The sequence below is a fragment of the Bufo bufo genome, chromosome 1, assembly GCF_905171765.1.
Source record: "Bufo bufo chromosome 1, aBufBuf1.1, whole genome shotgun sequence".
NCBI classification, from domain to species: Eukaryota; Metazoa; Chordata; class Amphibia; order Anura; family Bufonidae; genus Bufo; species Bufo bufo.
The window spans coordinates 756,941,433-756,968,980 of NC_053389.1; the positions used below are offsets into that span (position 1 = coordinate 756,941,433).

Consider the following 27,548-nt stretch of genomic DNA (forward strand, 5'->3'; position numbering starts at 1 on the left):
CACCAAGACTTGTATTTCTATGTTTAACAGGTCCCAAGGTGGAATTATCTGTTTGTAATTTGACATTCATTATTATTTATATGTGGGATTTTTATTAGATCAAATAAAAGTAAAGTTTTAAGGGGAAATTATTACATTTCAGTGATTTTTTTTTTTTTGTTTAGTTATCCCCAGGGACGTATTGTGTTTGTATCAATCCTGTCTTCTATATTTCGGGATTCCACGTGGTTATAAAACTTTCTCTTTTGTAATGCTTTACATAAGGTTGTGTGGACCGCAGCTGGCACCCAATCCCTTGGTATCCTTGCCCTGGTAGACCGGTATTTGCACTGGATGATTCACGGTGAGGACTTTGGAATAGGTGGAGCTCCAGGGCCAGCCCCATGCTCCGTGCACAAGAGGAGCACACTGACAGGCAGCCTCTCATAGCTTCAGCTGCACCAAGACAGTGGCAGACATGTGGCTCTATCTGATAGCAGCGGCCATCCTCATCTTCATCATCGCGAAGTCATGGCTGGGGAGCCGAGGTCCGAATCCATTGGCTGTGGACACCAGGAGACCCCCGGGACCCATCGTGTTTGATAAGGCGGCGAAGAGGAAAGTGATTAAGAATGGTAGGCAGCCTGTGTCACTTGTTGTGTAACGATTGCAATACATCGGCCCCATTCATTGTGTCGCTTTGTTGTGTAACAGTTGCAATGCATCAATCCACTAGGCAGATGTAGCAGAGCCGAATCGTTGTTGGGCTGCATTGTTTATGTTCCTACTAAGAGAACAAAAAACTTTTTACCAGTAGTCCTACAAACTCAGCACTGCTATATGTGACAGGACAAACTCAGCACTGCTACATGTGCAAACTCAGCTGCTGCGATTGCATGTACTGCCTCTAAGTCTGAGGTAAAGAAGTACGGGAATACTCATCCAGCAGATTTCTACAGATATGTAACACACTGAATGTGGGCGGCTTGCTCTTGGGCCAGTGCATTATGGGATATGCTTGCAGTTCCTGTGTCTAACATTAGGGGGCAACAGATCTCACTAATAATACAGCCATGGATCCATCACTAGATGGCTGTGTGAAGATACTACGTCAATACAATTTGCAAATCCGACATGTATTTACCACAGGAATCCTCAGCAGAAATTCGAGGCTGATCCTCTCGGATGCATAGTATGAGGTGTCACAGATCTGGGTGAATTGTTAAAAAACTTAGGGGGTCATTTATCAAACTGGTGTAAAGTAGAACTGGCTTAGTTGCCCATAGCAACCAATCAGATTCCTCCTTTCATTTTTCAAAGGAGCTGTGAAAAATAAAAGGTGAACTCTCCAGTGTCTTCTTAAACAGCATATTGGCGGGCGTCCCGCGTGTCAGACCCCTACCGATCAGATACTGATTACCTATCTAGAGGACAGGTCATCAGTAAAAAATAATTTTATTCATAGTTCCCTGTTAGAAGATTGTGGGGCAGATTTACTAAACTAAAAGTCACAATGACCAGTTGTTGTTTTTTTCACCACTTGTGTGTTTTTTGGACACATTAATATGGATGGGAGAGTCATCCAAACTGGTGTAAAGTAGAACTGGCTTAGTTGCCCATAGCAACCAATCAGATTCCACCTTTCTTTTTTCAGAGCTCCTTTTGGAAAATGAAAGGTGGAATCTGATTGGTCGCTTTACTTTACACCGGTTTTCATAAATCTCCGTCTTGCAAATGCAGCCTACAAACCTTTCCATATGTCCTATTACAGAATTCTGAATGAATGGAGGAGGAGGGTCACATGTTTAGGATCCTCATCTCGGCGAGAACGTTGGCAAAGAGCATCTGTCACTCTGGAGGACCTGTCCTGACTTGTATTATACACAGACAACCCATTGATTTGGATGGGCACAGTGTAATGCTTTCTTTTCCCCTGGCGTTGCAGGGAAATGGAACACTTAGCGCTCATGCGCTCGAACGTATTTTGTTTCCGTGTCCGTTCCGGGTTTTTTGCGGCTCGTATGCTGGTTCCGCAAAAAAATAGAACATGTCCTATTATTGTCCTCATTACAGACAAGGATAGTACTGTTCTATTAGGGGCCAACTGTTCTGTTCTGCAAAATATGGAATGCACACGGACGTCATCCGTATTTTTTGCGGTCCACAAAATACGTACGGTGGCGTGCATGAGACCTTACTGAAAGGCTTCCTCACATATCGCAGCTGGGGGTTAGAATAGTACCTTAATAAGCTGATCAGTAAACCGGGATTGTGGAGAACCCCTTTAACACCGAACCCAGATAGAATATGACAGTCGCCAGGAAATCTTCTCCCAGAGGGTAATCTATCTTTATGAATGTGCGTAGCATTCTTATTCCCATGTTCATGTCTTTCTTCTTTACAGTTTTCTCTCCTGAGAAAGTTCCGGAGAATCTGGACGCCATAGTTATTGGAAGTGGAATCGGAGGACAGGGAGTAGCTGCACTCCTCGCCAGAGCTGGGAAACGGGTACTGGTCCTGGAGCAACTGGGAAAATTAGGTGGTTGCTGCCACACTTTCAATGAGAAGGGCTATGAGTTTGATGTGGGTGAGTATACAGATGGTATACCTGCATGTACATGAAGCAAAATAGCCATTGATATATACATACTTAAAGGGGTTTTCTGGGGATTAAGGGGGTGATTTACGATCAGAAATACGCATATTTGTGGCGCAGATTGAGGTTATTTGCACCGTAATCTGAGACTTTTCCTCGCTCACATCAGGTCTAAAGAACTAGACATGGCAGGAAAGGGGAGGGGCCAGCAGGCCCATCTCATTCATAATTTCTATGACAGTTTAAGGGTCCATTCACACGTCCGTAAGTGTTCTGCGGATCCGCAAAATATGGACACTGGCAATGTGCATTCTGCAATTTGCGGACCACACATCGCTGGAACTATAATAGAAAATGCCTAATCTTGTACGCAATTGCGGACAAGAATAGGACATGTTCTATTTTTTTGCGGAAACGGAAGCACGGATGCGGACAGCACATTCCGGCCCCATTGAAAATGAATGGGTCTGCACCCGTTCCGCAAAATTGCGGAACGGATGCGGACCCATTTTGCGGACGTGTGAATGGTGCCTTAGGCCTCATGCACACGGCCGTGCCGTTTTTTGCGGTCCGCAAACCGCGGATCCGCAAAATACGGAAGCCGCCCGTGTTGCCTTCCGCAATTTGCGGAACTAAATGGGCGCCGGAAATATAAATGCCTATTCTTGTCCGCAAAGCGCAGACAAGAATAGGACATGTTATATTTTTTTGCGGGGCCGCGGAACGGAGCCACTGATGCGGACAGCGCACGGAGTGCTGTCCGCATCTTTTGCGGCCCCATTAAAGTGAATGGGTCCGCATCCGAGCCGCCAAGACGGCGGCTCGGATGCGGACCTAAACAATGGTCGTGTGCATGAGGCCTTAGGTGTAGAAAATGGTCTAAATGTAAGCCAGCAAGTAAGCGGTCTTACATTTAGACCGGCGCTGGATACGCTGAAGTTATGTAATGGCCAACACCTCTGCATAAGTTGGCGTATCCACCACCAGCGCAGGGGTTATTAAGACCGACGTCTAAAACGCAGGTCTTAATAAATGACCCCCTTTCCTCAGGACAGGTCATCAATATCTGATCAGTGGGCTTCCTACTCCCAGCACCCCTACCGATCAGCTGTTTGAATAGGCCACAGTGTTTGATAAGAACTGCAACCTCTTCCTACAATATCAAGCACAGCGCCATACATGATATAGTGGCTGTACTTGGTATTGCAACTCAATCCCATTCACTTGAATGCGAATGAGCTGCCAAAGGCCAAGTGACCGATGGACTTGACGTCAAAGGACTAGTCAGAGGCCGCGGCGTTCACCCAAGTGCTGCAGCCTCTTCAAGCAGCTAATCAGGAGGCTGGGACTCAAACCGGCTATCTATCAGATATTGATGACCTATCCTGAGGATACTGTAGGTCATCCATATTAAAATCCCTGAAGAGCCCTTTAACAGTAAGCATAACCGTTATATATTTCACTTGCAGGAATTCATTACATTGGTCAGATGAATGAACAGTCTCCGCTTCGGATTTTGGTGGACCAGTTAACAGATGGACAGCTTCAGTGGTCTTCAATGGACAATCCGTTTGATGTGGTGGTGCTGGGGGATATCAAAAATGGCCGTCGGTATAACATGAAAACTGGGCAAAAAGCTTATACTGATGAACTGAAAAAGTCATTTCCAGGAGAGGAGAAGGCTATCGAAAATTTTATGAAGCTAGTTATGGTTAGTAGAGTAATTATTGAGTATCTTACGGTATATATCAGATTGCTATAGGTACGCTATCTCACCACTTCAACTAATACCGTACCTTACTGTTTGGTGTGCAGAGTTACTGAGCTGACTATATGTAATACATAGCACAAACCAGACAATCCCGTCACAGTTCACCCATCTATGGGCTGATCACAGGGACTCCATAGGTTCTCAGGAGAGAAAGACGTTCTTAATGGAGGGCGACCAAAGCAGGGACCTTCCTAACCTGCCCCTTTTTAAAAAAATCCTTATTGCATTCTGTGGTTTGATTGAGTTCAATGGATAACAGCATTTATTACGTTTTCAACCCCTTCCCCCGCCCCCAGTGGTGGATGGATGCAGTCAGAAAGTATGTCAGTTTTGACCATGCTAAACTGCTGACAGCACTCAGTAGGCGCTGGCGAGAGCAGTAGAATCATACATTTTGTGGTGCTTTTCTCATCAGGAGTTGTGGGAAAATGAAGTTTTATTCTTTTGGTTCTGCTCCTGCAAGTGCACTGGAGGAGGATCTTCACGGTGAAGTGCACTCTGCCCTGACCTGCTTCCCACCCTCCCCTCTGAGTGACAGCTGTAGTGTCCAACCAGGAGACCCCTACAGCCGTCACTCAGAGCAGAGGGAGGGGCATTTACACGCCGTCAGCTTTTCATGGCCTTTTTGCATCCGTTTTTAAGGGCTGTTAAAAACGGCCATTAAAAGCAGATGAATTTCATTTTATTTAAACCCCAACCCCTTCAGTATACCTAACCCCTGCAGTAATAATGTCCCCCAAGTGGGCCCCCAGCATTAATAATGTCCCCCAAGTGGGCCCCCAGCTTTAATAGCCATTAGATGGATGCACTCTGGTCTAATTGATTTTAGTGGAGGCCAACTGGCCATGAAAAGGGCCAAAAATAGGACATGTCCTATTATTTGACGGCTGCTATTTACTGGCCTTAAAAATATATATTTTTTAAAAACGTAACGTGGCTTAGGCGTAGCTCAGTCCTATTAAAGTGAACGGGCTTCAGCTGCAATACCAAGCACAGCCTCTATATAATGTATGGCGCTGTGCTTGGTAGGGCTTCTGGGGTATTGGGTGGATTTTAGCATCAGCTAAAACTATTGGCGTATTCACATTGCAGAAAGTAGCAGGCCGGGTACAAGATGTGATTCTCCTGAAGATGATCCCTGCACCAGTCGCCCGCTTCTTGCATCGCAGTGGCCTGTTGAATTTATTCTCCCCATTTTTCCGCTATTCTTCACGGAGCGTGGCCGAGGTTATCAGTGAATTCACCAAGAACAAAGAATTACAGACTGTGCTAGCCTACATATTTGGGACATACGGTAAGTGTCCAGCAATCTATATAGTACTTATACTTGTCTATAAGAGACACCAATGTTCACATAATTAATATACTGATTATCTTGTGCAATTATATTGGAATGTCATAGGAAAAAACAAACACAAACGTACCCAGATATTGTCCTGTTCACAGCTCAGATACAAATCCAAGATCTTTGTGCTGCAAATCAGAATCACTATGACATGAACTGGGGTATTTAATGAACATAGATTGGATGTAAAGGGAACCTGTCATCACCTTTATGCTGTCCATACTAACGGCAGCATAAAGTAGAGACAGGTGAGATGATTTCAGCGCTCTGTCATTTATAAGTTAAAAGTAAGTGGCAGTGTCGGATCCAGAGCCTGGTCTCGGGAGGGGCACTTCCAGATTATTTTCTGTCCGCCGCCGCAAGACTACACAGTGTAGCGGTATACTGTATATTGTGTGGCACAAGGTAGAGGTATACTGTATATTGTGTGGCACAGTGTAGCGTTATACTGTATATTGTGTAGCACAGTGTAGAGGTATACTGTATATTGTGTGGCACAGTGTAGCGGTATACTGTATATTGTATGGCACAGTGTAGAGGTATACTGTATATTGTGTGGCACAGTGTAGCGTTATACTGTATATTGTGTAGCACAGTGTAGAGGTATACTGTATATTGTGTGGCACAGTGTAGCGGTATACTGTATATTGTATGGCACAGTGTAGAGGTATACTGTATATTGTGTGGCACAGTGTAGCGGTATATTCTATGGCACAGTGTAGAGGTATACTGTATATTGTGTGGCACAGTGGCGGTATACTGTATATTGTGGGGCACAGTGTAGCGGTATACTGTATATTGTGTGGCACAGTGTAGCGGTATACTGTATATTGTGGGGCACAGTGTATTCTATATGTGTATAACAAACATATTTCACATAAAAAACTTACAATTACTTGGCTTGGCCCTTGGGAATCTCGGACACCACTTCAACACTTTGGCCGGGGGCTCGGTGGAGCTGATGTTGTGTTTTATCCTAATGAGAAAGATTTCATAATAAGGATTTGGAGAAGGGGGAAGAGGGATAGCAGAGCAGGGAGAGGCTGGTGCTGCTACTAGGGGGTCATACAATGGGGGAGTAATAAAGCCCACCATAATGCTCCCCCAGTAGTAATAATTCTCCTTTAATAGACAGTGCAAAAAATACCCCCTTGTAATGCCCCAGTCGAGCTAATGTCCCTATAGTGCCCCCATAATGTGCCAGTATAAAATACCCCTATATAGTGCCCCCAGTAAATGCCTCCAGTATATGCCCCCATAGTGCTCCTCTCCCCGTTCCTCCTAGTGCCCCCCATAATGTACCAGTATAAAATGCCCAATATATAGTGCCCTAGTAGATGCCCTCAGTGTCCCTCATAATTTGCAAGTATAAAATACCTCTTCTTAGTGCCCCCCGTAGATGACCCCATAATACTCCTGTCCCCCTTCCCCATTGTACCCACCATAATGTGTCCCAGTATAAAATGCTACTGTACAGAGCCCCCATATAAAATACCCCTTCTTTGTGGCCTCAGTAGATGTCCCTATAGAGCCCACCAATCACGTGCCAGTAACAAGAGTACCCTCTCAATCATGTGCCAGTAACAAGAGGGGCCCCCAATCATGTGCCAGTAACAAGAGGGGCCCCCAATCATGTGCCAGTAACAATAGGGGCCGCCCTAATGAGCCAGTAACAATAGGGGCCCCCCTAATGTGCCAGTAACAGTAGGGCCCCCCCTAATGTGCCAGTAACAAGAGGGGCCCCCCCTAATGTGCCAGTAACAAGAGGGGCCCCCCTAATGTGCCAGTAACAAGAGGGGCCCCCCCTAATGTGCCAGTAACAAGAGGGGCCCCCCCTAATGTGCCAGTAACAAGAGGGGCCCCCCCAATGTGCCAGTAACAAGAGGGGCCCCCCCAATGTGCCAGTAACAAGAGGGGCCCCCCCAATGTGCCAGTAACAAGAGGGGCCCCCCTAATGTGCCAGTAACAAGAGGGGCCCCCCTAATGTGCCAGTAACAAGAGGGGCCCCCCCAATGTGCCAGTAACAAGAGGGGCCCCCCCAATGTGCCAGTAACAAGAGGGGCCCCCCTAATGTGCCAGTAACAAGAGGGGGCCCCCCTAATGTGCCAGTAACAAGAGGGGGCCCCCCTAATGTGCCAGTAACAAGAGGGGGCCCCCCTAATGTGCCAGTAACAAGAGGGGGCCCCCCTAATGTGCCAGTAACAAGAGGGGGCCCCCCTAATGTGCCAGTAACAAGAGGGGGCCCCCCTAATGTGCCAGTAACAAGAGGGGGCACCCCTAATGTGCCAGTAACAAGAGTTGGCCCCCCTAATGTGCCAGTAACAAGAGGGGGCCCCCCTAATGTGCCAGTAACAAGAGGGGGCCCCCCTAATGTGCCAGTAACAAGAGGGGGCCCCCCTAATGTGCCAGTAACAAGAGGGGGCCCCCCTAATGTGCCAGTAACAAGAGGGGGCCCCCCTAATGTGCCAGTAACAAGAGGGGGCCCCCCTAATGTGCCAGTAACAAGAGGGGGCCCCCCTAATGTGCCAGTAACAAGAGGGGGCCCCCCTAATGTGCCAGTAACAAGAGGGGGCCCCCCTAATGTGCCAGTAACAAGAGGGGGCCCCCCTAATGTGCCAGTAACAAGAGGGGGCCCCCCTAATGTGCCAGTAACAAGAGGGGGCCCCCCTAATGTGCCAGGAACAAGAGGGGGCCCCCCTAATGTGCCAGTAACAAGAGGGGGCCCCCCTAATGTGCCAGTAACAAGAGGGGGCCCCCCTAATGTGCCAGTAACAAGAGGGGGCCCCCCTAATGTGCCAGTAACAAGAGGGGGCTCTATACACCACCACAATGGATTTGAAATGAAACGAACAAGATGTGCTTTAACTGCAGACTGTCAGCTTTAATTTGAGGGTATTTACATCCAAATCAGGTGAACGGTGTAGGAATTACAACAGTTTGCATATGTGCCTCCCACTTGTTAAGGGACCAAATGTAATGGGACAATTGGCTTCTCAGCTGTTCCATGGCCAGGTGTGTGTTATTCCCTCATTATCCCAATTACAATGAGCAGATAAAAGGTCCAGAGTTCATTTCCAGTGTGCTATTTGCATTTGGAATCTGTTGCTGTCAACTCTCAAGATCAGATCCAAAGAGCTGTCACTATCAGTGAAGCAAGCCATCATTAGGCTGAAAAAACAAAGCAAACCCATCAGAGATAGCAAAAACATTAGGAGTGGCCAAAACAACTGTTTGGAACATTCTTAAAAAGAAGGAACGCACCGGTGAGCTCAGCAACACCAAAAGACCTGGAAGACGACGGAAAACAACTGTGGTGGATGACTGAAGAATTCTTTCCCTGGTGAAGAAAACACCCTTCACAACAGTTGGCCAGATCAAGAACACTCTGCAGGAGGTAGGTGTATGTGTGTGAAAGTCAACCATCAAGAGAAGACTTCACCAGAGTGAATACAGAGGGTTCACCACAAGATGTAAAACATTGGTGAGCCTCAAAAACAGGAAGGCCAGATTAGAGTTTGCCAAACGACATCTAAAAAAGCCTTCACAGTTCTGGAACAACATCCTATGGACAGATGAGACCAAGATCAACTTGTACCAGAGTGATGGGAAGAGAAGAGTATGGAGAAGGAAAGGAACTGCTCATGATCCTAAGCATACCACCTCATCAGTGAAGTATGGTGGTGGTAGTGTCATGGCGTGGGCATGTATGGCTGCCAATGGAACTGGTTCTCTTGTATTTATTGATGATGTGACTGCTGACAAAATCAGCAGGATGAATTCTGAAGTGTTTCGGGCAATATTATCTGCTCATATTCGGCCAAATGCTTCAGAACTCATTGGACGGCGCTTCACAGTGCAGATGGACAATGACCCAAAGCGTACTGCAAAAGCAACCAAAGAGTTTTTTAAGGGAAAGAAGTGGAATGTTATGCAATGGCCAAGTCAATCACCTGACCTGAATCCGGTTGAGCATGCATTTCACTTGCTGAAGACAAAACTGAAGAGAAAATGCCCCAAGAACAAGCAGGAACTGAAGACAGTTGCAGTAGAGGCCTGGCAGAGCATCACCAGGGATGAAACCCAGCGTCTGGTGATGTCTATGCGTTCCAGACTTCAGGCTGTAATTGACTGCAAAGGTTTTGCAACCAAGTATTAAAAAGTGAAAGTTTGATTTATGATTAGTATTCTGTCCCATTACTTTCGGTCCCTTAACAAGTGGGAGGCACATATCCAAACTGTTGTAATTCCTACACTGTTCACCTGATTTGGATGTAAATACCCTCAAACTAAAGCTGACAGTCTGCAGTTAAAGCACATCTTGTTTGGTTCATTTTAAATCCATTGTGTTGGTGTACAGAGCTAAAAATGTTAGAATTGTGTCGATGTCCCAATATTTATGGACCTGACTGTACTTGCCTCCATGGAAGCGATGCAATGCAGACCTCTTCCGCCCTGTGTCCCGCACTGTACGGCTCTGGCGGCGCAATGACGTCATCACGCCGCCTGCATCAGCCTCTGATAGGCTGCAGGCACTAGGCCAGCAGCCTATCAGAGGAAGGGGAAGGGACACGCCTCTCCCTCCCCTGCCCTTTCACTCTCCCTCCCCTGCCCTTTCACTCTCCCAGCACAGTCATCTGTATCGCTGTCCTGAGGACGGCGATACAGATGACTATGGAGCTGAGCGCTTCCACAATGGAAGCGCTCATCTCCCTGTGCCCTGCGGCCGCCGCCCCCACTTCTGAGCAGCTTGGGGGTGGGGGAAATTGCCCCGTTCCCCCCCTTCCCCCCCCGGATCCGCCAGTGGTAAGTGGTTGCCGGGAACCAACATCACAATCATTGCAGACTGGGCCTGGAAAAGAGTCACGGCCACCTGAGAAGAGTCCTGGTTATCCATGAAGTCCTGCTCTCCTGCCCACCTGCTGATGACTGACAGTCTAATACCTAGTTTTCTCCCTTTCTCTCTAGGAGAGAACTGCCTACCATCAGCAGATGGGGGAGAGAGCAGGAGATTATGGATACCCAGGACTCTTCTCAGGTGGATTTGACTCTTTTCAAGGCCTGGGCTGCAATGATTATGATGCTGGTTCTCAGCAACCACTTACCTTTAACTGATGTGTTGCACAGCGCTGAAATCAGCATTTCTGTCTCTACACCCTGTACAGAATTATTAGGCAAATGAGTATTTTGACCACATCATCCTCTTTATGCATGTTGTCTTACTCCAAGCTGTATAGGCTCGAAAGCCTACTACCAATTAAGCATATTAGGTGATGTGCATCTCTGTAATGAGAAGGGGTGTGGTCTAATGACATCAACACCCTATATCAGGTGTGCATAATTATTACGCAACTTCCTTTCCTTTGGCAAAATGGGTCAAAAGAAGGACTTGACAGGCTCAGAAAAGTCAAAAATAGTGAGATATCTTGCAGAGGGATGCAGCACTCTTAAAATTGCAAAGCTTCTGAAGTGTGATCATCGAACAATCAAGCGTTTCATTCAAAATAGTCAACAGGGTCGCAAGAAGCGTGTGGAAAAACCAAGGCGCAAAATAACTGCCCATGAACTGAGAAAAGTCAAGCGTGCAGCTGCCAAGATGCCACTTGCCACCAGTTTGGCCATATTTCAGAGCTGCAACATCACTGGAGTGCCCAAAAGCACAAGGTGTGCAATACTCAGAGACATGGCCAAGGTAAGAAAGGCTGAAAGACGACCACCACTGAACAAGACACACAAGCTGAAACGTCAAGACTGGGCCAAGAAATATCTCAAGACTGATTTTTCTAAGGTTTTATGGACTGATGAAATGAGAGTGAGTCTTGATGGGCCAGATGGATGGGCCCGTGGCTGGATTGGTAAAGGGCAGAGAGCTCCAGTCCGACTCAGACGCCAGCAAGGTGGAGGTGGAGTACTGGTTTGTGCTGGTATCATCAAAGATGAGCTTGTGGGGCCTTTTCGGGTTGAGGATGGAGTCAAGCTCAACTCCCAGTCCTACTGCCAGTTTCTGGAAGACACCTTCTTCAAGCAGTGGTACAGGAAGAAGTCTGCATCCTTCAAGAAAAACATGATTTTCATGCAGGACAATGCTCCATCACACGCGTCCAAGTACTCCACAGCGTGGCTGGCAAGAAAGGGTATAAAAGAAGAAAATCTAATGACATGGCCTCCTTGTTCACCTGATCTGAACCCCATTGAGAACCTGTGGTCCATCATCAAATGTGAGATTTACAAGGAGAGAAAACAGTACACCTCTCTGAACAGTGTCTGGGAGGCTGTGGTTGCTGCTGCACGCAATGTTGATGGTGAACAGATCAAAACACTGACAGAATCCATGGATGGCAGGCTTTTGAGTGTCCTTGCAAAGAAAGGTGGCTATATTGGTCACTGATTTGTTTTTGTTGTGTTTTTGAATGTCAGAAATGTATATTTGTGAATGTTGAGATGTTATATTGGTTTCACTGGTAAAAATAAATAATTGAAATGGGTATATATTTGTTTTTTGTTAAGTTGCCTAATAATTATGCACAGTAATAGTCACCTGCACACACAGATATCCCCCTAAAATAGCTAAAACTAAAAACAAACTAAAAACTACTTCCAAAAATATTCAGCTTTGATATTAATGAGTTTTTTGGGTTCATTGAGAACATGGTTGTTGTTCAATAATAAAATTAATCCTCAAAAATACAACTTGCCTAATAATTCTGCACTCCCTGTACTTTATGCTGCCCTCATTATGGTGAGCATAAAGTTGGTGACAGGTTCCCTTTAAATGGGGTTATATGAGATAAGCAAAAAAGTCTGTCTAAAAACAGCGCCACTCTTGTCCACAGGCTGTGTCTGGTATTGCAGTTCGGCTTCATTTAAGTGACTGATGCTGAGCTGCAGTATCAGAAACTGATTGTGTTCAATAATAGCGTTGTTTCTGGCAAAAACAAAATGAGCATGAAGTCTAAACTCACACACTATATGAATTTTTGGGCTAATGGGCCAATTTATCAACAGCTTTATGACCTTTAAGGCTGGTTTCACACAGGCGTTGCAGAAAAAGATGCGAGTGCGTTGCGGGAACATGCACGATTTTTCCGGGCGAGTGCAAAACATTGTAATGCATTTTGCACGCGCGTGAGAAAAATCGTCATGTTTGGTACTCAAACCCAAACTTCTTCACAGAAGTTCAGGTTTGGGTTCGGTGTTGTGTAGATTGTATTATTTTCCCTTATAACATGGTTATAAGGGAAAATAATAGCATTCTTAATACAGAATGCTTAGTACAATAGGGCTGGAGGGGTTAAAAAATTTTTTTTTAAGCTCACCTTAATCCACTTGTTCGCGCAGCCCGGCTTCTCTTCTGTCTTCTTCTTTGAGGAAAAGGACCTTTGATGACGTCACTGCGCTCATCACATGGTCCATCACATGATCTTTTACAATGGTGATGGATCATGTGACAGACCACGTGATGAGCGCAGTGACGTCATCACATGTCCTTTTCCTGTGCACAGCAAAGATGAAAACAGAAAAGAAGCCGGGCTGCGCGAACAAGTGGATTAAAGTGAGTTAAATTATTTTTTTTAACCCCTCCAGCCCTATTGTACTATGCATTCTGTATTAAGAATGCTATTATTTTCACTTATAACCATGTTATAAGGGAAAATAATAATGATCGGGTCTCCATCCCGATCGTCTCCTAGCAACCATGCGTGACAATCACGATTTTCACACAGCCCTATTTACTTCTATGGGGCCTGCGTTGCGTGGAAAACGCACAATATAGACTAGAGCATGCTGCGATTTTCACGCAATGCACAAGTGATGCGTGAAAATCACCGCTCAACTGCACAGCCCCATTGAAGTGAATGGGTCCAGATTCAGTGCGGGTGCAATGCGTTCACCTCACGCATTGCACCCGCGCGGAAATCTCGCCCGTGTGAAACCAGCCTAAAAGTCACAATTTACATCCAGCAAAAAAAAAAAACTTTTCACAGTGTTAAGAAAAAATGTAGTGGCGCATTAGGAGACAGATTTTTTAATACTTAAAGACCAGACCACCCTGCAATCCATCAGAGGTGGTCACGCTTGCACAATATAGGAAAAAGGACTAGCCTATCTGTGCTCCCATGGTCCGGCCACCAGAGAGGCTGATGCGTTTTCCTATAGCGTGCAAGCACGACTACCACTGATGGATTGCAGGGTGGTCTGTAAACATGGAAACGAGCAGTGTATAATGTGATGGAAAAATGAATCCAGCCAGCAAAGGAAGCAATATGGATAATAACAATACATTAGTAAGTGCCTTGTATTCACTTTCTCTACATGGTAAATGCAACTAACTGAAGTGAGACAACCCCTTTAACTCCTTAACCCCTTAAGGACCCATGACGTACCAGTACGGCATGGTTCCCGAGTCCTTAAGGACACATGACGTACCGGTACGTCATGTGTATTTCCGATCACTGCCGCCCGGTGGGCGGTGATCCGAACCCGGTGCCTGCTCCAATCATTGAGCAGGCAGCTTGGCTAAATGCGTGGGGAACCCCCCCCCCGTGTCGGCGATCGCCGCAAACCGTAGTTTAATTCAGACCTGCGGTTTGCGGCTTTTACCTGGTGCTGCGGGTCCCCATGGGGCTGTAGGGGGGTGCTCTCAGTCCCCATGGGGCTGTAGGGGGGACCCAATGGCAAGGAAGGCAGCGCGATGCCTTCCTGAGGCATCGCGCTGCCTTCCGGTGACGAGCCTGTGAGATCCAGCCCCCTGGATCTGACAGGCCGGAAGCTGTATGAGTAATACACACAGTATTACTCATACAGCCAATGCATTCCAATACAGAAGTATTGGAATGCATTGTAAAGGATTAGACCCCAAAATGTTCAAGTCCCAAAGTGGGACAAAAAATAAAGTTGAAAAAAAAGTTTAAAAAATAAAGTTTTCCCCCCAAAAAATTTAGTTTCAAGTAAAAATAAACAAAAACGTCATTTTCCCCAAATAAAGTGAAAAATAAATAGGAGGAAAAAAAAAAGTATACATATTAGGTATCGCCGCGTTCGTATCGACCGGCTCTATAAAAATATCACATGACCTAACCCCTCAGATAAACACCGTAAAAAATAAAAACTGTGCTAAATAAACAATTTTTTTGTCACCTTACATCACAAAAAGTGTAATAGCAAGCGATCAAAAAGTCATATGCACCCCAAAATAGTGCCAATAAAACCGTCATCTCATCCCGCAAAAATCATACCCTACCCAAGTTAATCGCCCAAAAACTGAAAAAATTATGGCTCTGACTATGGAAACACTAAAACATGATTTTTTTTGCTTCAAAAAAGAAATCATTGTGTAAAACTTACATAAATAAAAAAAAAGTATACATATTAGGTATCGCCGCATCCGTGACAACCTGGTCTATAAAAATATCACATGATCTAACCTGTCAGATGAATGTTGTAAATAACAAAAAATAAAAACTGTGCCAAAACAGCTATTTCTTGTTATCTTGCCTCACAAAAAGTGTAATATAGAGCAACCAAAAATCATATGTACCCTAAACTAGTACCAACAATACTGCCACCCTATCCCGTAGTTTCTAAAATGGGGCCACTTTTTTGGAGTTTCTACTCTAGGGGTGCATCAGGGGGGCTTCAAATGGGACATGGTGTCAAAAAAAACAGTCCAGCAAAACCTGCCTTCCAAAAACCGTATGGCATTCCTTTCCTTCTGCGCTCTGCCGTGTGCCCGTACAGCGGTTTACGACCACACATGGGGTGTTTCTGTAAACTACAGAATCAGGGCCATAAATATTGAGTTTGGTTTGGCTGTTAACCCTTGCTTTGTAACTGGAAAAAAATTATTAAAATGGAAAACCTGCCAAAAAAGGGAAATTTTTGAAATTGTATCTCTATTTTCCATTAATTCTTGTGGAACACCTAAAGGGTTAACAAAGTTTGTAAAATCTGTTTTGAATACCTTGAGGGGTGTAGTTTATTTTTGGGTGGTTTCTATTACGTAAGCCTCGCAATGTGACTTCAGACCTGAACTGGTCCCTAAAAATTGGGTTTTTGAAAATTTTGGAAAAATTTCAAGATTTGCTTCTAAACTTCTAAGCCTTCTAACATCCCCAAAAAATTAAATATCATTCCCAAAATGATCCAAACATGAAGTAGACATATGGGGAATGTAAAGTAATAACTATTTTTGGAGGTATTACAATGTATTATAGAAGTAGAGAAATTGAAACTTGGAAATTTGCAATTTTTTTTACAAATTTTGGGTAAATTTGGTATTTTTTTTATAAATAAAAATGATTTTTTTTTTACTTCATTTTACCAGTGTCATGAAGTACAATATGGGAAGAAAAAACAATCTCAGAATGGCCTGAGCCAAAGCGTTTTAAAGTTATGAGCACTTAAAGTGACACTCGTCAGATTTGCAAAAAATGGCCAAGTCCTTAAGGTGAAATAGGGCTGAGTCCTTAAGGGGTTAAGAACACAGCCTTATTTCACCTTAAAGGGGTTGTCCGGGATCACAGTCTTATTAACTAACATTAGTATTCACCGTTAAATGTATCTGTAAGGTCCCCCTGAAGGTTCCCAGTTTTTTTTTTCACTCCTCCGGGTCCCCAAAGCTGCGCTCGGTAATGTTTACATTGCAGCGCTCCCTCTGTCATTTCCTGCCGCACTGCCTTATGGGTCCCGCAAGGCAGTGCGACTCTGTAGATTGACATCTCGATCCCAACCATGGGAGGCGTGTCTACAGGACATGGGAGGCGTGCTTACCGAATTCATGCGGTGTACATGCAGATGAGAGGCGTGCACTATGCTAAACAGCAGCGTTCCCTGCCTCCAAATCAACCTCCTTCAGCCCCGAATAACGCCCCTCTGTGCCCGGTGACGTAACAAAGGGGCGTTCTTTAGCGATGCCAGTTCCCTCCTACAAAACAGCCTCCTTGAGCACTCCAGAACGCCTCTCTGTGCCGGTGACATCACCGGGCTCTCTGCTAAGCGGAAGACGAGGCTTAGCACACCAGTAAGGAGTCCGGTACGTCACCAGCTGAACAAAAATAACACTTCCGGTCCGCGAATCCAGTCTGAGGAATGGGGGCATCAGAATAAAGAAATAAAGGTAGAACCCACATATATGTAGGCTGTTAGTGAAAAGCAGCCTATTTACTAATAATCACCGAACCCGGACAACCCCTTTAAGGACCAGGCCATTTTTTGCAAATCTGACCAGTGTCACTTTAAGTGCTGATAACTTTAAAACGCTTTGACTTATCCAGGCCATTCTGATTTGTTTTTTCATCACATATTGTACTTCATGACACTGGTAAACTGAAGTCAAATTTTTTTTTTATTATTTAGAAAAAAATACCAAATTTACCAAAAATTTGTAAAAAATAGCAAATTTCCAAGTTTTCATTTCTCTACTTCTATAATACATAGTAATACCTCTAAAAATAGTTATTACTTTACATTCCTCATATGTCTACTTCATGTTTGGATCATTTTGGGAATGATATTTTATATTTTGGAAATGTTACAAGGCTTAGAAGTTTAGAAGCAAATCTTGAAATTTTTCAGAAATTTTCAAAAACCCAATTTTTAGGGACCAGTTCAGGTCTGAAGTCACTTTGTGACGCTTACATAATAGAAACCACCTAAAAATGACGACATTCTAGAAACTACACCCCTCAAGGTATTCTAAACTGATTTTACAAACATTGTTAACTCTTTAGGTGTTGCACAAGAGTTATTGGCAAATGGGGATGAAATTTGAGAATTTCTATTTTTTGGCAAATTTTCCATTTTAATCAATTTTTTCCAGTAACAAATCAAGGGTTAACAGCCAAACAAAATGCTATATTTATTGCCCCAATTCTGTAGTTTGCAGAAACGCCCCATATGTGGCCGTAAACTACTGTACGGGCACACAGTAGGGTGTAGAGGGAAAGGTTCGCCGTATGGTTTTTGGAAGGCCGATTTTGCTGGACTGGTTTATTTACACCATGTCCCATTTGAAGCCCCCCTGATGCACCCCTAGAGTAGAAACTCCATAAAAGTGACCCCATTTTGGAAACTAGGGGATAAGGTGGCAGTTTTGTTGGGACTATTTTTAGGGTACATATTATTTTTGGTTTATCTATATTACATTTTTGTGAGGCAAAGTTACCAGAAATAGAATTTCTGAAATTTCATCTCCATTTGCCAATAACTCTTGTGGAACACCTAAAGGGTTAACGACGTTTGTAAAATCAGTTTTGGATACCTTGAGGGGTGTAGTTTCTTAGATGGGGTCGCTTTTATGGAGTTTTTACTCTAGGGGTGCATCAGGGCGGCTTTCAAATGGGACATGGTGCCCAAAAAAAAAGGCCATCAAAATCTGCCAGAAACCATACGGAGTTCGTTTCCTTCTGCGCACTGTCGTTTGGTCATACAGCAGTTTACGACCACATATGGGGTGTTTCTTTAAACTGCGGTATGAGGGTAATAAATATTATATAAATAAAGTTTTGTTTGGCTGTAAACCCTTGCTTTGTTACTGGAAAAAAACAGATTAACATGGAAAATTTAAAATTTTCCATGTTTTTTTTTTTACTGTGTTCATCTGAGGGGTTGGGGGGGTATTTTTATTGAGCAGATTCTTACGGACGCGGCGATACCTAATATGTCTACTTTTTATTTATTTATGTTTTACACTATGTTATGTTTTTATAAAGAAAAAAAAAAACATTTTAGTATCTCCATAGTCTAAGAGTCATTTTTTTTGGGGTTTTTAGCCGATTAGCTTATGTAGTGGCTCATTTTTTGCGGGATAAGAGGACGGTTTTATTGGCACTATTTTGGGGGGCATATGACTTTTTGATCGCTTGCTATTACAATTTTTGTGATGTAAGGTGACAAATCATCTGAGGGGTTGGGGGTAGGTATTTTTATAGAGCAGATTATTACGGACGCAGCGATACCTAATAAGTCTACTTTTTTTATTTATTTTAGTTTTACTAAACAATATTTTTGAAAAGTTTTTTGTTTTAGTTTTAGTGTCTCAAGTCTGAGAACCAGTTTTTTATCCGATTGTCAATGGCTAAATTGGGATATAAATTTAGTACTCCATGGAAGTGTGGTACTCCCTGAAGCAACCGTCAATGCAGAGGCCTGGATTATCGGGGCACGTGTCGCACTGAGTAGTGGTGTCCTTCTGTATCCCCCTCCTGCGACACACTCTGCATTTTTTTGGGGTCCGTCCCTTCTTTCCAGTATGGGGGACCACACCTGGAAAGAGTTGGCCAGGGATGATCCGGGCGCCTCCAGTTCCCGAGGTACTCCAGCCTGCTCAATCCCGGTCTGAAAAGATCAGGGCCTTGAGGACTGCCTCATAGAACTGAAGGAATGTCCCTGTGTTGCCAGAGAGTTGTACAAGGTAACCTGCACCAAGTAGACCGCAACTTTTTTGTACCATGCCCGGGTTTTGCGCATGGCGTTATATGGCTTGAGGACTTGATCATAGAGATCAACTCCTCCCATATACCGATTGTAGTCGACGATACAATCGGGCTTGAGGACCGTTGCGGTACCTCGCACAGGGACAGGGGTGATGCCGTTACCATGAATTGTGGACAGTACAAGGACATCCCTCTTGTCCTTCTATCTGACCAGCAACAGGTTTTCTCTGGTAAGGGCACGGGTCTTACCCCTGGGGATAGGTACCTGAAGGGGGTGGGCAGGGAGGCCGCGTTGATTTTTCCGCACGGTCCCACAAGCGGATGTGGATCTGGCGGCGAGGGACTGGAACAAGGGGATACTAGTATAAAAGTTATCCACGTACAGGTGATAACCTTTATCTAGCAGTGGGTGCATAAGGTCCCACACAAGTTTCCCGCTAACACCCAGAGGGTTGAATACGGGAATCTCGCCCCTCGTACACACGAAACTTGTAAGTGTACCCTGAGGTTCTCTCACAAAGTTTGTACAGCTTCACGCCATACCTCGCCCGCTTTGAATGCAATGAGAGACTCATCAACCGCGACCTCCCTTCCAGGTACATAGGCCTGTACAAATTTGGCCCCAAAGTGATCGATGACCGGCCTGATTTTGTACAGGCGGTCATAGGCAGGATCACCTTGGGGGGGACATGCTGGATTATCTGAATAATGCAGGCATTTCCGGATGGCCTCAAATCGGGAGCGTGTCATGGCCGTACTGTAAAGTGGGGTCTGGTAGAGGACTGCCCCACTCCAGTAATGCCTGACACTAGGTTTCTTGACAAGGCCCATGTGCAGCACGAGGCCCCAAAATGTCCTCATCTCGGCTGCACTGACCGGGGTCCAGCCACCGGGCCTAGCCAAAAAGGAGCCCGGGTGTTGAGCAACAAACTGTTGGGCGTACAGGTTTGTTTGCTCCACCATTAGATTTACGAGTTGGTCACTGGATAAAAGACTAAAAAAGTCATATTTAGTGAAGCCCACTGTGGAAATCTGGATTCCTGGTTGGCCTACAAAATCAGGAATCACGGGGTCAAATCGCTCTGGGGTACACCAGACAAGTTCACCGGCAGGGGGCTCCGGTGGATTTAACTGGTGGGCCGGAAAACTAGTACGAGCCCCAGAGCTGCTCGTACTAGGGTCCCTAGCATGGCGGTCCCCTTGCGCCGCCTCCTTGGGGGCTCATCATCATCGCTAGATGATGAGGAGGACGCAGATGACAACAGGAAAGTGGGGTCATCCTCGTCCTCACTAGGACTCTTGGACTCAGAGGCAAGCTGGGCTTATGCCTCCTCGGCCGAGAACATCCGGCGGGCCATAGGGGAGTGTGTGTCTGCGTGTGTGTAAATCATTATTCAGTGTGCGTGTGTGTGGGGGCACGGGTGTTCGCGTACTTATCCCTAAAACTAACAGAAAAAAAAAAAAGACTAACTAGCGTGGCGGTGATCGGAAATACACAGGGCGTACAGGTACGCCCTGTGTCCTTAAGTACCAGGACATCACGACGTACCTGTACGCCCTGTGTCCTAAAGAGGTTAAGCTATGTGAAAAAAATTGTGCAAATTTTGGCACAGACCTATGCCTTCTCTCAGTCCACAATGTGCTGGAACATCTTATCATATTTGGCATGAGCAATTATTATTATTTTTTTTAATGAAATACCAATCTTAATAAATGTGGGCCTTGGAGTTCACAGGCGATATGAATGGGGCATTGTTAGGGTTTGCTGATATCAGTAAGGGTATGATTATGGCGGCACAAGTAGATAAGAGGACAGTCGGCGCTGTGGTATGGGGCGCAGGAAGATTGTGGCTCCACCAAAAAGAAATACAAGCGCTTCAATGTACTGTTTTAGCACTAAAGGGACCGGTCACCATGAACATGCAGTCTGGTCATATTATAGAGCAGGAGAGCTGAGCTGATTGATATATAGATTTATGGGAAATGATTCAGTAAAACTTGTATTTTATTCATTTATATACCTGCTCTTTCCAAGTTTAGGAGTCCAATGGGTTGACCTTTTTAGGCAGTCTTCCCTGGATGACTTTGCTGTCAATTACTAGACTCCTAAGTAGAGATGAGCGAATTTCATATTTTGAAATTCGTTCACGCTTCATTTGTTGGTAAAAGGTGAATTGTGTTATGGATTACGTTACCACGGACCATAACGCAATTCTATGACGGAATGCATAAGGGAATGCCTTAAGAGGCCTTCTGTTGTTCATTCCGTTATAATAGAAGTCTATGGGCTGCAAAACGGATCCGTCCCGTTTCCATCATGCTGGAGTTCTCTCCTTTTACCATGGTAATGGATCATGTGACGGACCATGTGATGACCGTAGTGACGTCATCAAAGGTCCTATTCCTCACAGAACAAGACAGAAGAGATGCCGGCTGCGCGAACAAGTGGATTAAGGTGAGTTAAATTATTTTATTTATTTTTTTAACCCATCCAGCGCTATTGTACTATGCATTCTGTATTCAGAATGCTATTATTTTCCCTTATAACAATGTTATAAGGGAAAATAATAAAGATTGGGTCCCCATCCCGATCGTCTCCTAGCAACCGTGCGTGAAAATCGCACCGCATCCGCACTTCCGGGTCCGCAATTCTGATCCCGAAAAAAATAGAACATGTCCTATTCTTGTACGCAATAGCGGACAAGAATAAGCATATTCCATTAGTGCCGGCAATGTGCAGTCCGCAAAATGCGGAACGCACATTGCCGCTGTCCGTGTTTTGTGGATCCGCAAAAAACACACGGATGTGTGAATGGACCCTAAATGGAATCCTTGGACGTAAGCATGCCCTAAGTCCTGGACTGGAGCATGGGGAACAGGCACTCACCCAACACATTGCCTGTTCCCAGTAAAAGCCCGCCCTGAAATAGCTGAACCAGCTACACTATCTATATGATGTCCCCCAACTACTTTAGTGGACACCTGGAGTAGGGTTTTTACTCCACCAAGGCCGGGCCCCTTGGTGACACACTCCCGGTGCAAACAACATATACAGTATATATATATTTCCACGATTTCATTTAATGTTTGTATGTGTCGTTAAAAGACATCAACAGTATCCCCCATAACAGTGACATCTACAGTGCCCCACCCCTTAACACTAACCCCCCACAGTGCCCTGCTTCCTAAGAATATGACCTCCACAGCAGTCCACCCCCTTAACTTTGACCCCCTCACACTGCCCCACCCCCTTAACAATGAACTCCACAGCCCCCCACCCCTTAACACTAACCCCCACACAGTGCCCTGCCTCCTTAAAATGTGACCTCCACAGTAGCCCACCCCCTTAACTTTGACCTTCACAGCAGCCCTCCCCTTTAACAGTGATCTCCACAACACCCCACCTGCCCCCCTAACAAAGGCCTCCACAGCAGCCCGCCCCCTTAACAGTGACCCTCCACAGCAATCTACCTCTTAAGGGTCCATTCACACGTCCGTAAGTGTCTTGCAGATTCACAAAAAACACGGACAAATGCAATGTGCGATCCGCAATTTGCGGACCGCACATCACAGACACTATAATGGAAAATGCCTTTTCTGGTCTGCAATTGCGGACAAGTATAGGACATGTTCTATTTTTTTCAGGAACTAAATTGTGGATCCCGAAAAAACGGATGCGAATCCCGAAAATGTGGATGCGGATCCTGAAAATGCGGATTTGCATCCGTTCCAGCCCCATTGAAAGTGAATGGGTCCGCAAATTGAGGAACAAATGCGGACCCAAATTACGGACGTGTGAATGGACCCTTACAGTGACCTCTCCATCACCCCGCCCTCTTTTTTGCAGTGACCTCCACAGTGGCCTACCCACTTAACAGTGACTTCCACAGGCCCCACCCCTTAACACTAACTCCCCCCACAGTGCCCCACCTCCTTAAAATGTGACCTCCACAGCAGTCCACCCCCTTAAATTTGACCTTCACAGCAGCCCACTCCTTTAACAGTGACCTCCACAACACATCACCCACCCCCCCTAACAAACACCTCCACAGCGGCATTATTGTCTTTAATTGACAGTATATAAAACCCCACAGAATTAGTATACACTTAAGGTCATGTGAGTTACATCTGCCTCTACAACAATGTTGGCTAAGAGTCGCAGTCGAAATCATAATAACTCGCGCATAAGCTGTCTTATGACCTGTAGTAAAATAGAAGCTGAGCTGTGATTGGTTGCTATATGTCACCTGATGAATATCCAGGCTAACTGCCACAACAGCCAACAGACAATGGCTCCTGTAGTTTGGCGGTTCGGTTACTAAGGGTATTTTTTGGCAAATAATTTCCATTGAAAACCTAGTCTATGACGTTCCCCGAGTCACAGGAGGCGGCTGTGCAAAATTTCGCGATTGCAAATTTGACGGTCCGGATTCCTTTAGCGGACATACAGTACAGACCAAAAGTTTGGACACACCTTCTCATTCAAAGAGTTTTCTTTATTTTCATGACTATGAAGGCATCAAAACTATGAATTAACACATGTGGAATTATATACATAACAAACAAGTGTGAAACAACTGAAAATATGTCATATTCTAGGTTCTTCAAAGTAGCCCCTTTAGCTTTGATTACTGCTTTGCACACTCTTGGCATTCTATTCATGAGCTTCAAGAGGTAGTCACCTGAAATGGTCTTCCAACAGTCTTGAAGGAGTTCCCAGAGATGCTTAGCACTTGTTGGCCCTTTTGCCTTCACTCTGCGGTCCAGCTCACCCCAAACCATCTCGATTGGGTTCAGGTCCGGTGACTGTGGAGGCCAGGTCCTCTGGCACAGCACCCCATCACTCTCCTTCATGGTCAAATAGCCCTTACTTTCAAAGTTTTCCCAATTTTTCGGCTGACTGACTGACCTTCATTTCTTAAAGTAATGATGGCCACTCATTTTTCTTTACTTAGCTGCTTTTTTCTTGCCATAATACCAATTCTAACAGTCTATTCAGTAGGACTATCAGCTGTGTATCCACCTGACTTCTCCTCAACGCCACTGATGGTCCCAACCCAATTTATAAGTCAAGAAATCCCACTTATTAAACCTGACAGGGCACACCTGTGAAGTAAAAACCATTTCAGGGGACTACCTCTTGAAGCTCATCAAGAGAATGCCAAGAGTGTGCAAAGCAGTAATCAAAGCAAAAGGTGGCTACTTTGAAGAACCTAGAATATGACATATTTTCAGTTGTTTCACACTTGTTTGTTATGTATATAAATCCACATGTGTTAATTCATAGTTTTGATGCCTTCAGTGTGAATCTACAATTTTCATAGTCATGAAAATAAAGAAAACTCTTTGAATGAGAAGGTGTGTCCAAACTTTTGGTCTGTACTGTACATACACACATACACTCCGCTTTATATATTAGATATATATAAACACAGCCAAGAATTCTACAAGAAACTGTTTTCTAGGAATATTGGGAGTCATTTATGAAGACCGGCATTTTAGACATCGGTTTTAATAACCCCGTGCTCTGGCAGTGGATCCGCCGAAGTTATAAAGAGGTGCCGGCCTCTACATAACTTCGGCGCATCCACTGCTGGCCTAAGTCTCTTCCTTGCTGGCTTAAATTCAGACCATTTTCTACACCTAAAACAGGCGTAAAAAATGATAAATAAGACAGGCCTTCCATCCCGCCCCCTTTTGTAAGACCTGGCATGAGCAGGGAAAAGTCGCGGATTGCATCACGCAAATAGCTTTTGTGCCACAATCTGTGCCGGAAATACACCAAAAATAGGTGAATATTTCTGTTAGTAAATGACCCCCATTAAGTTTTAAATAAATACCCCTTTCTAATGGAAGTGACCCTTAAAGTAGAACACCTACTGAGACAGATCCTCTGCAAGCTTCATTTATATTAAGGGCTCATGCACACGGCCGTAGTTTTGGTCTGCATCTGATCCGCATTTTTTGAGGATCACATGTGGACCCATTCATCTCAGTGGGGCCACAAAAGAAGCAGACGGCACACCCATGTGCTGTCTGCATCCGTAAGTCCATTGCGCGACCCCACAAAAAATATAACATGTCCTATTCTTGTCTGTTTTGCGGACAAGGAATGATCGGGCATTTGTGGAGTAAAAAAAAAAAAAAGGGGGAGGCAGGCTCCCAGCTGGTATCCGTGTTTTGTGGATCTGTGTTTTGTAGAAGAAAAAAAATGGCATGAGCCCTGAGGTGGAGAGCCTTTTAAGGTGTGGTCATTGCCAAGTGGAGCATTCTGATCTGATTTGACATGAACTTGGGTGTAGGTCTGGAACTGTCAGATTCCATTATCTCAGAGCACAATGAGATTCTGATTTAATACCAGTACATGAGGAGGTTTTACGCTGCAGCATCTTTTTAACCCTTAATGTGGCTCATAAGCAATGGTGTCTTCTTGTATTTCCTCAGGTGTGTTCCCAGACAAGGGGAGTTTTTCTCTACATGCTGTTCTGATTGAGCATTACCTGCGTGGAGCCTGGTATCCAACTGGCGGTGCCAGTGAAATCACTTACCACCTTGCGCCCACAATTGCAAAGGCTGGAGGAGCTGTTCTATCAAGAGCGACGGTAGAGCAAATCCTGGTGAACAGCAACAAGAGAGCTTGTGGTAGGTACAGGCCAGAGCTAGCCAAGAATATCCTGTACATCACAAAGAGAACTTATAAAACTCAGGTCACAAAATGTTTGCGTTTCTTGTGGTCTCAAAATGTCCTCAAAATGTCCTCGTTAACCTCTGGTTTGTGGGAAGAGATTGAAATTATGAGCCCACTATTTAGAAATATGGCCACCATTGCTCCTCCTCAGGGAAAATATGTCTAGTTATGGCATGATGTTGGGACCATTTGGTGTATGACTTCTGGCAGATTGGTAATAAAGACTCCCAAGAACGCTAGGTGGCAAGGCCCATATTATGTCAGCCATCTTGGTCATCCCCTTTCATGGACTTCTAAATACCATGGTTATTTATATTAGATGAAATGTCGTTCATTCATTTTATTTTTTTGTGTGAATTTCTGTAGGTGTCGTTGTCAGAGGAAAGGGCATGGACCCTGTGAATATTTTTGCTCCTATTGTAATTAGCAGCGCTGGGATTTTTAACACTTATGAGAAGCTTCTACCTTCTGAGCTTAGGTCAATGCCGGGTAAGTGGAATCTGATTATTTGTCCCTAGAAGTCACACAGACCCCATTGACCACTCCTCTTAACCTCTTCCATATTTTTTTTTTTCTGGTGAAATAGAGCAGGTCTTCACTTAACGGGTGCAGCTTAGTCTTCTGCTGCTTCCTTCCATCCCTCCCCAAGAAGATTTTTAAATACATTTCTCCAGAAATAGCGCCCCTCTTGTCCATGGGCTGTGTCTGCAGCTCAGCCCTGTTGACTTAAAGGGGTTAACTGACCCTCCTCCCCCCCAATGCCCGGGCCCCTCAAATAGGTTATACTTGCTCTGTTCTCGGGCACCTGCGTCACTTCTGATCACCACACATCTCTCCGTCGGGCGGATCAAAACATCCAGCGACTTGAAGAGCAGTTAATAGCAGGCTGTGACTGGGACGAGCCTCCCTAGCATTGCGGGCGAGATGCAGCAGCGGCGGAGATATGGCATTCCAAGCTTTCAAACAATACCAAAATCACAGCATTATCTTCACTACATGGGAAGATATCGCTGTTAGGTCATCAATAGTAAAAGCCCGGACAACCCCTATAAGTATTTTCATTTTCTTAATTCCTGGAGAATCCCTTTAAGGTCCAACCTTTAATGCACACCATTCATTGTAGCTCTGTTATAATATGGGATACAGCAGAGACCAATTTTCTGTTCCATTATATGACTATGGATCATATGCCGTCAGCTAAAGTTTCCATGTCTCTCGCTTTCTTTCTCACTGCCATCTTAACATTTTATCTGCTTAACCCTACGTTCTCCTCCTCAGAGATCCAGTCTCAGTTGGGCAAGGTGAAACATGGAGGAGGGGGCTTCAGTCTTTTCATTGGGCTTAAAGGCACAAAAGAAGAACTTAACCTTCCTGCCTCAAACTACATTTACATTCCAGACACAGATCTGCAGAAATTGTAAGTGGTAGCCTTTGTTACCTCTGTAACCCATGTGGTATATGAAAATTTGCATAAGGCCCCATGCACACGACTGTATCTTCCATCTATCTGCGTTTTTTGTGGATTGCACACGGACCCATTCATTTCTATGCAAAAAAAAAAAAAAAAATACGGATGTCATCCGTGTGCTGTCTGCATGCATATGTCTGTTCCACAAATTATAGATCATGTCCTATTCTTGTCCATATTGCAGACAAGAATAATAATTTCTGGTGAAAGGAGTGAGAAAATGGAGACTGCACACGGAAAGTATCTGTATTTTGTGGATACGTGGTTTGCG

The 27,548-nt window shown here is 44.8% G+C and overlaps 1 protein-coding gene across 1 annotated transcript in view; it reads left to right on the forward strand.

The window, feature by feature from the left end:
* The first annotated feature begins 386 nt into the window (after positions 1-386).
* The window catches only part of RETSAT (retinol saturase), a 33,406-nt gene continuing 6,244 nt past the window's right edge, over positions 387-27,548 (forward strand). The window contains exons 1-7 of the mRNA XM_040414554.1: positions 387-614; positions 2,384-2,566; positions 4,045-4,286; positions 5,439-5,640; positions 25,566-25,763; positions 26,176-26,298; positions 27,088-27,226. Of these exons, the coding sequence (XP_040270488.1) occupies positions 458-614; positions 2,384-2,566; positions 4,045-4,286; positions 5,439-5,640; positions 25,566-25,763; positions 26,176-26,298; positions 27,088-27,226 (1,244 nt within the window). The 5' untranslated portion in view covers positions 387-457. The remainder of the gene's footprint in view (positions 615-2,383; positions 2,567-4,044; positions 4,287-5,438; positions 5,641-25,565; positions 25,764-26,175; positions 26,299-27,087; positions 27,227-27,548) is intronic.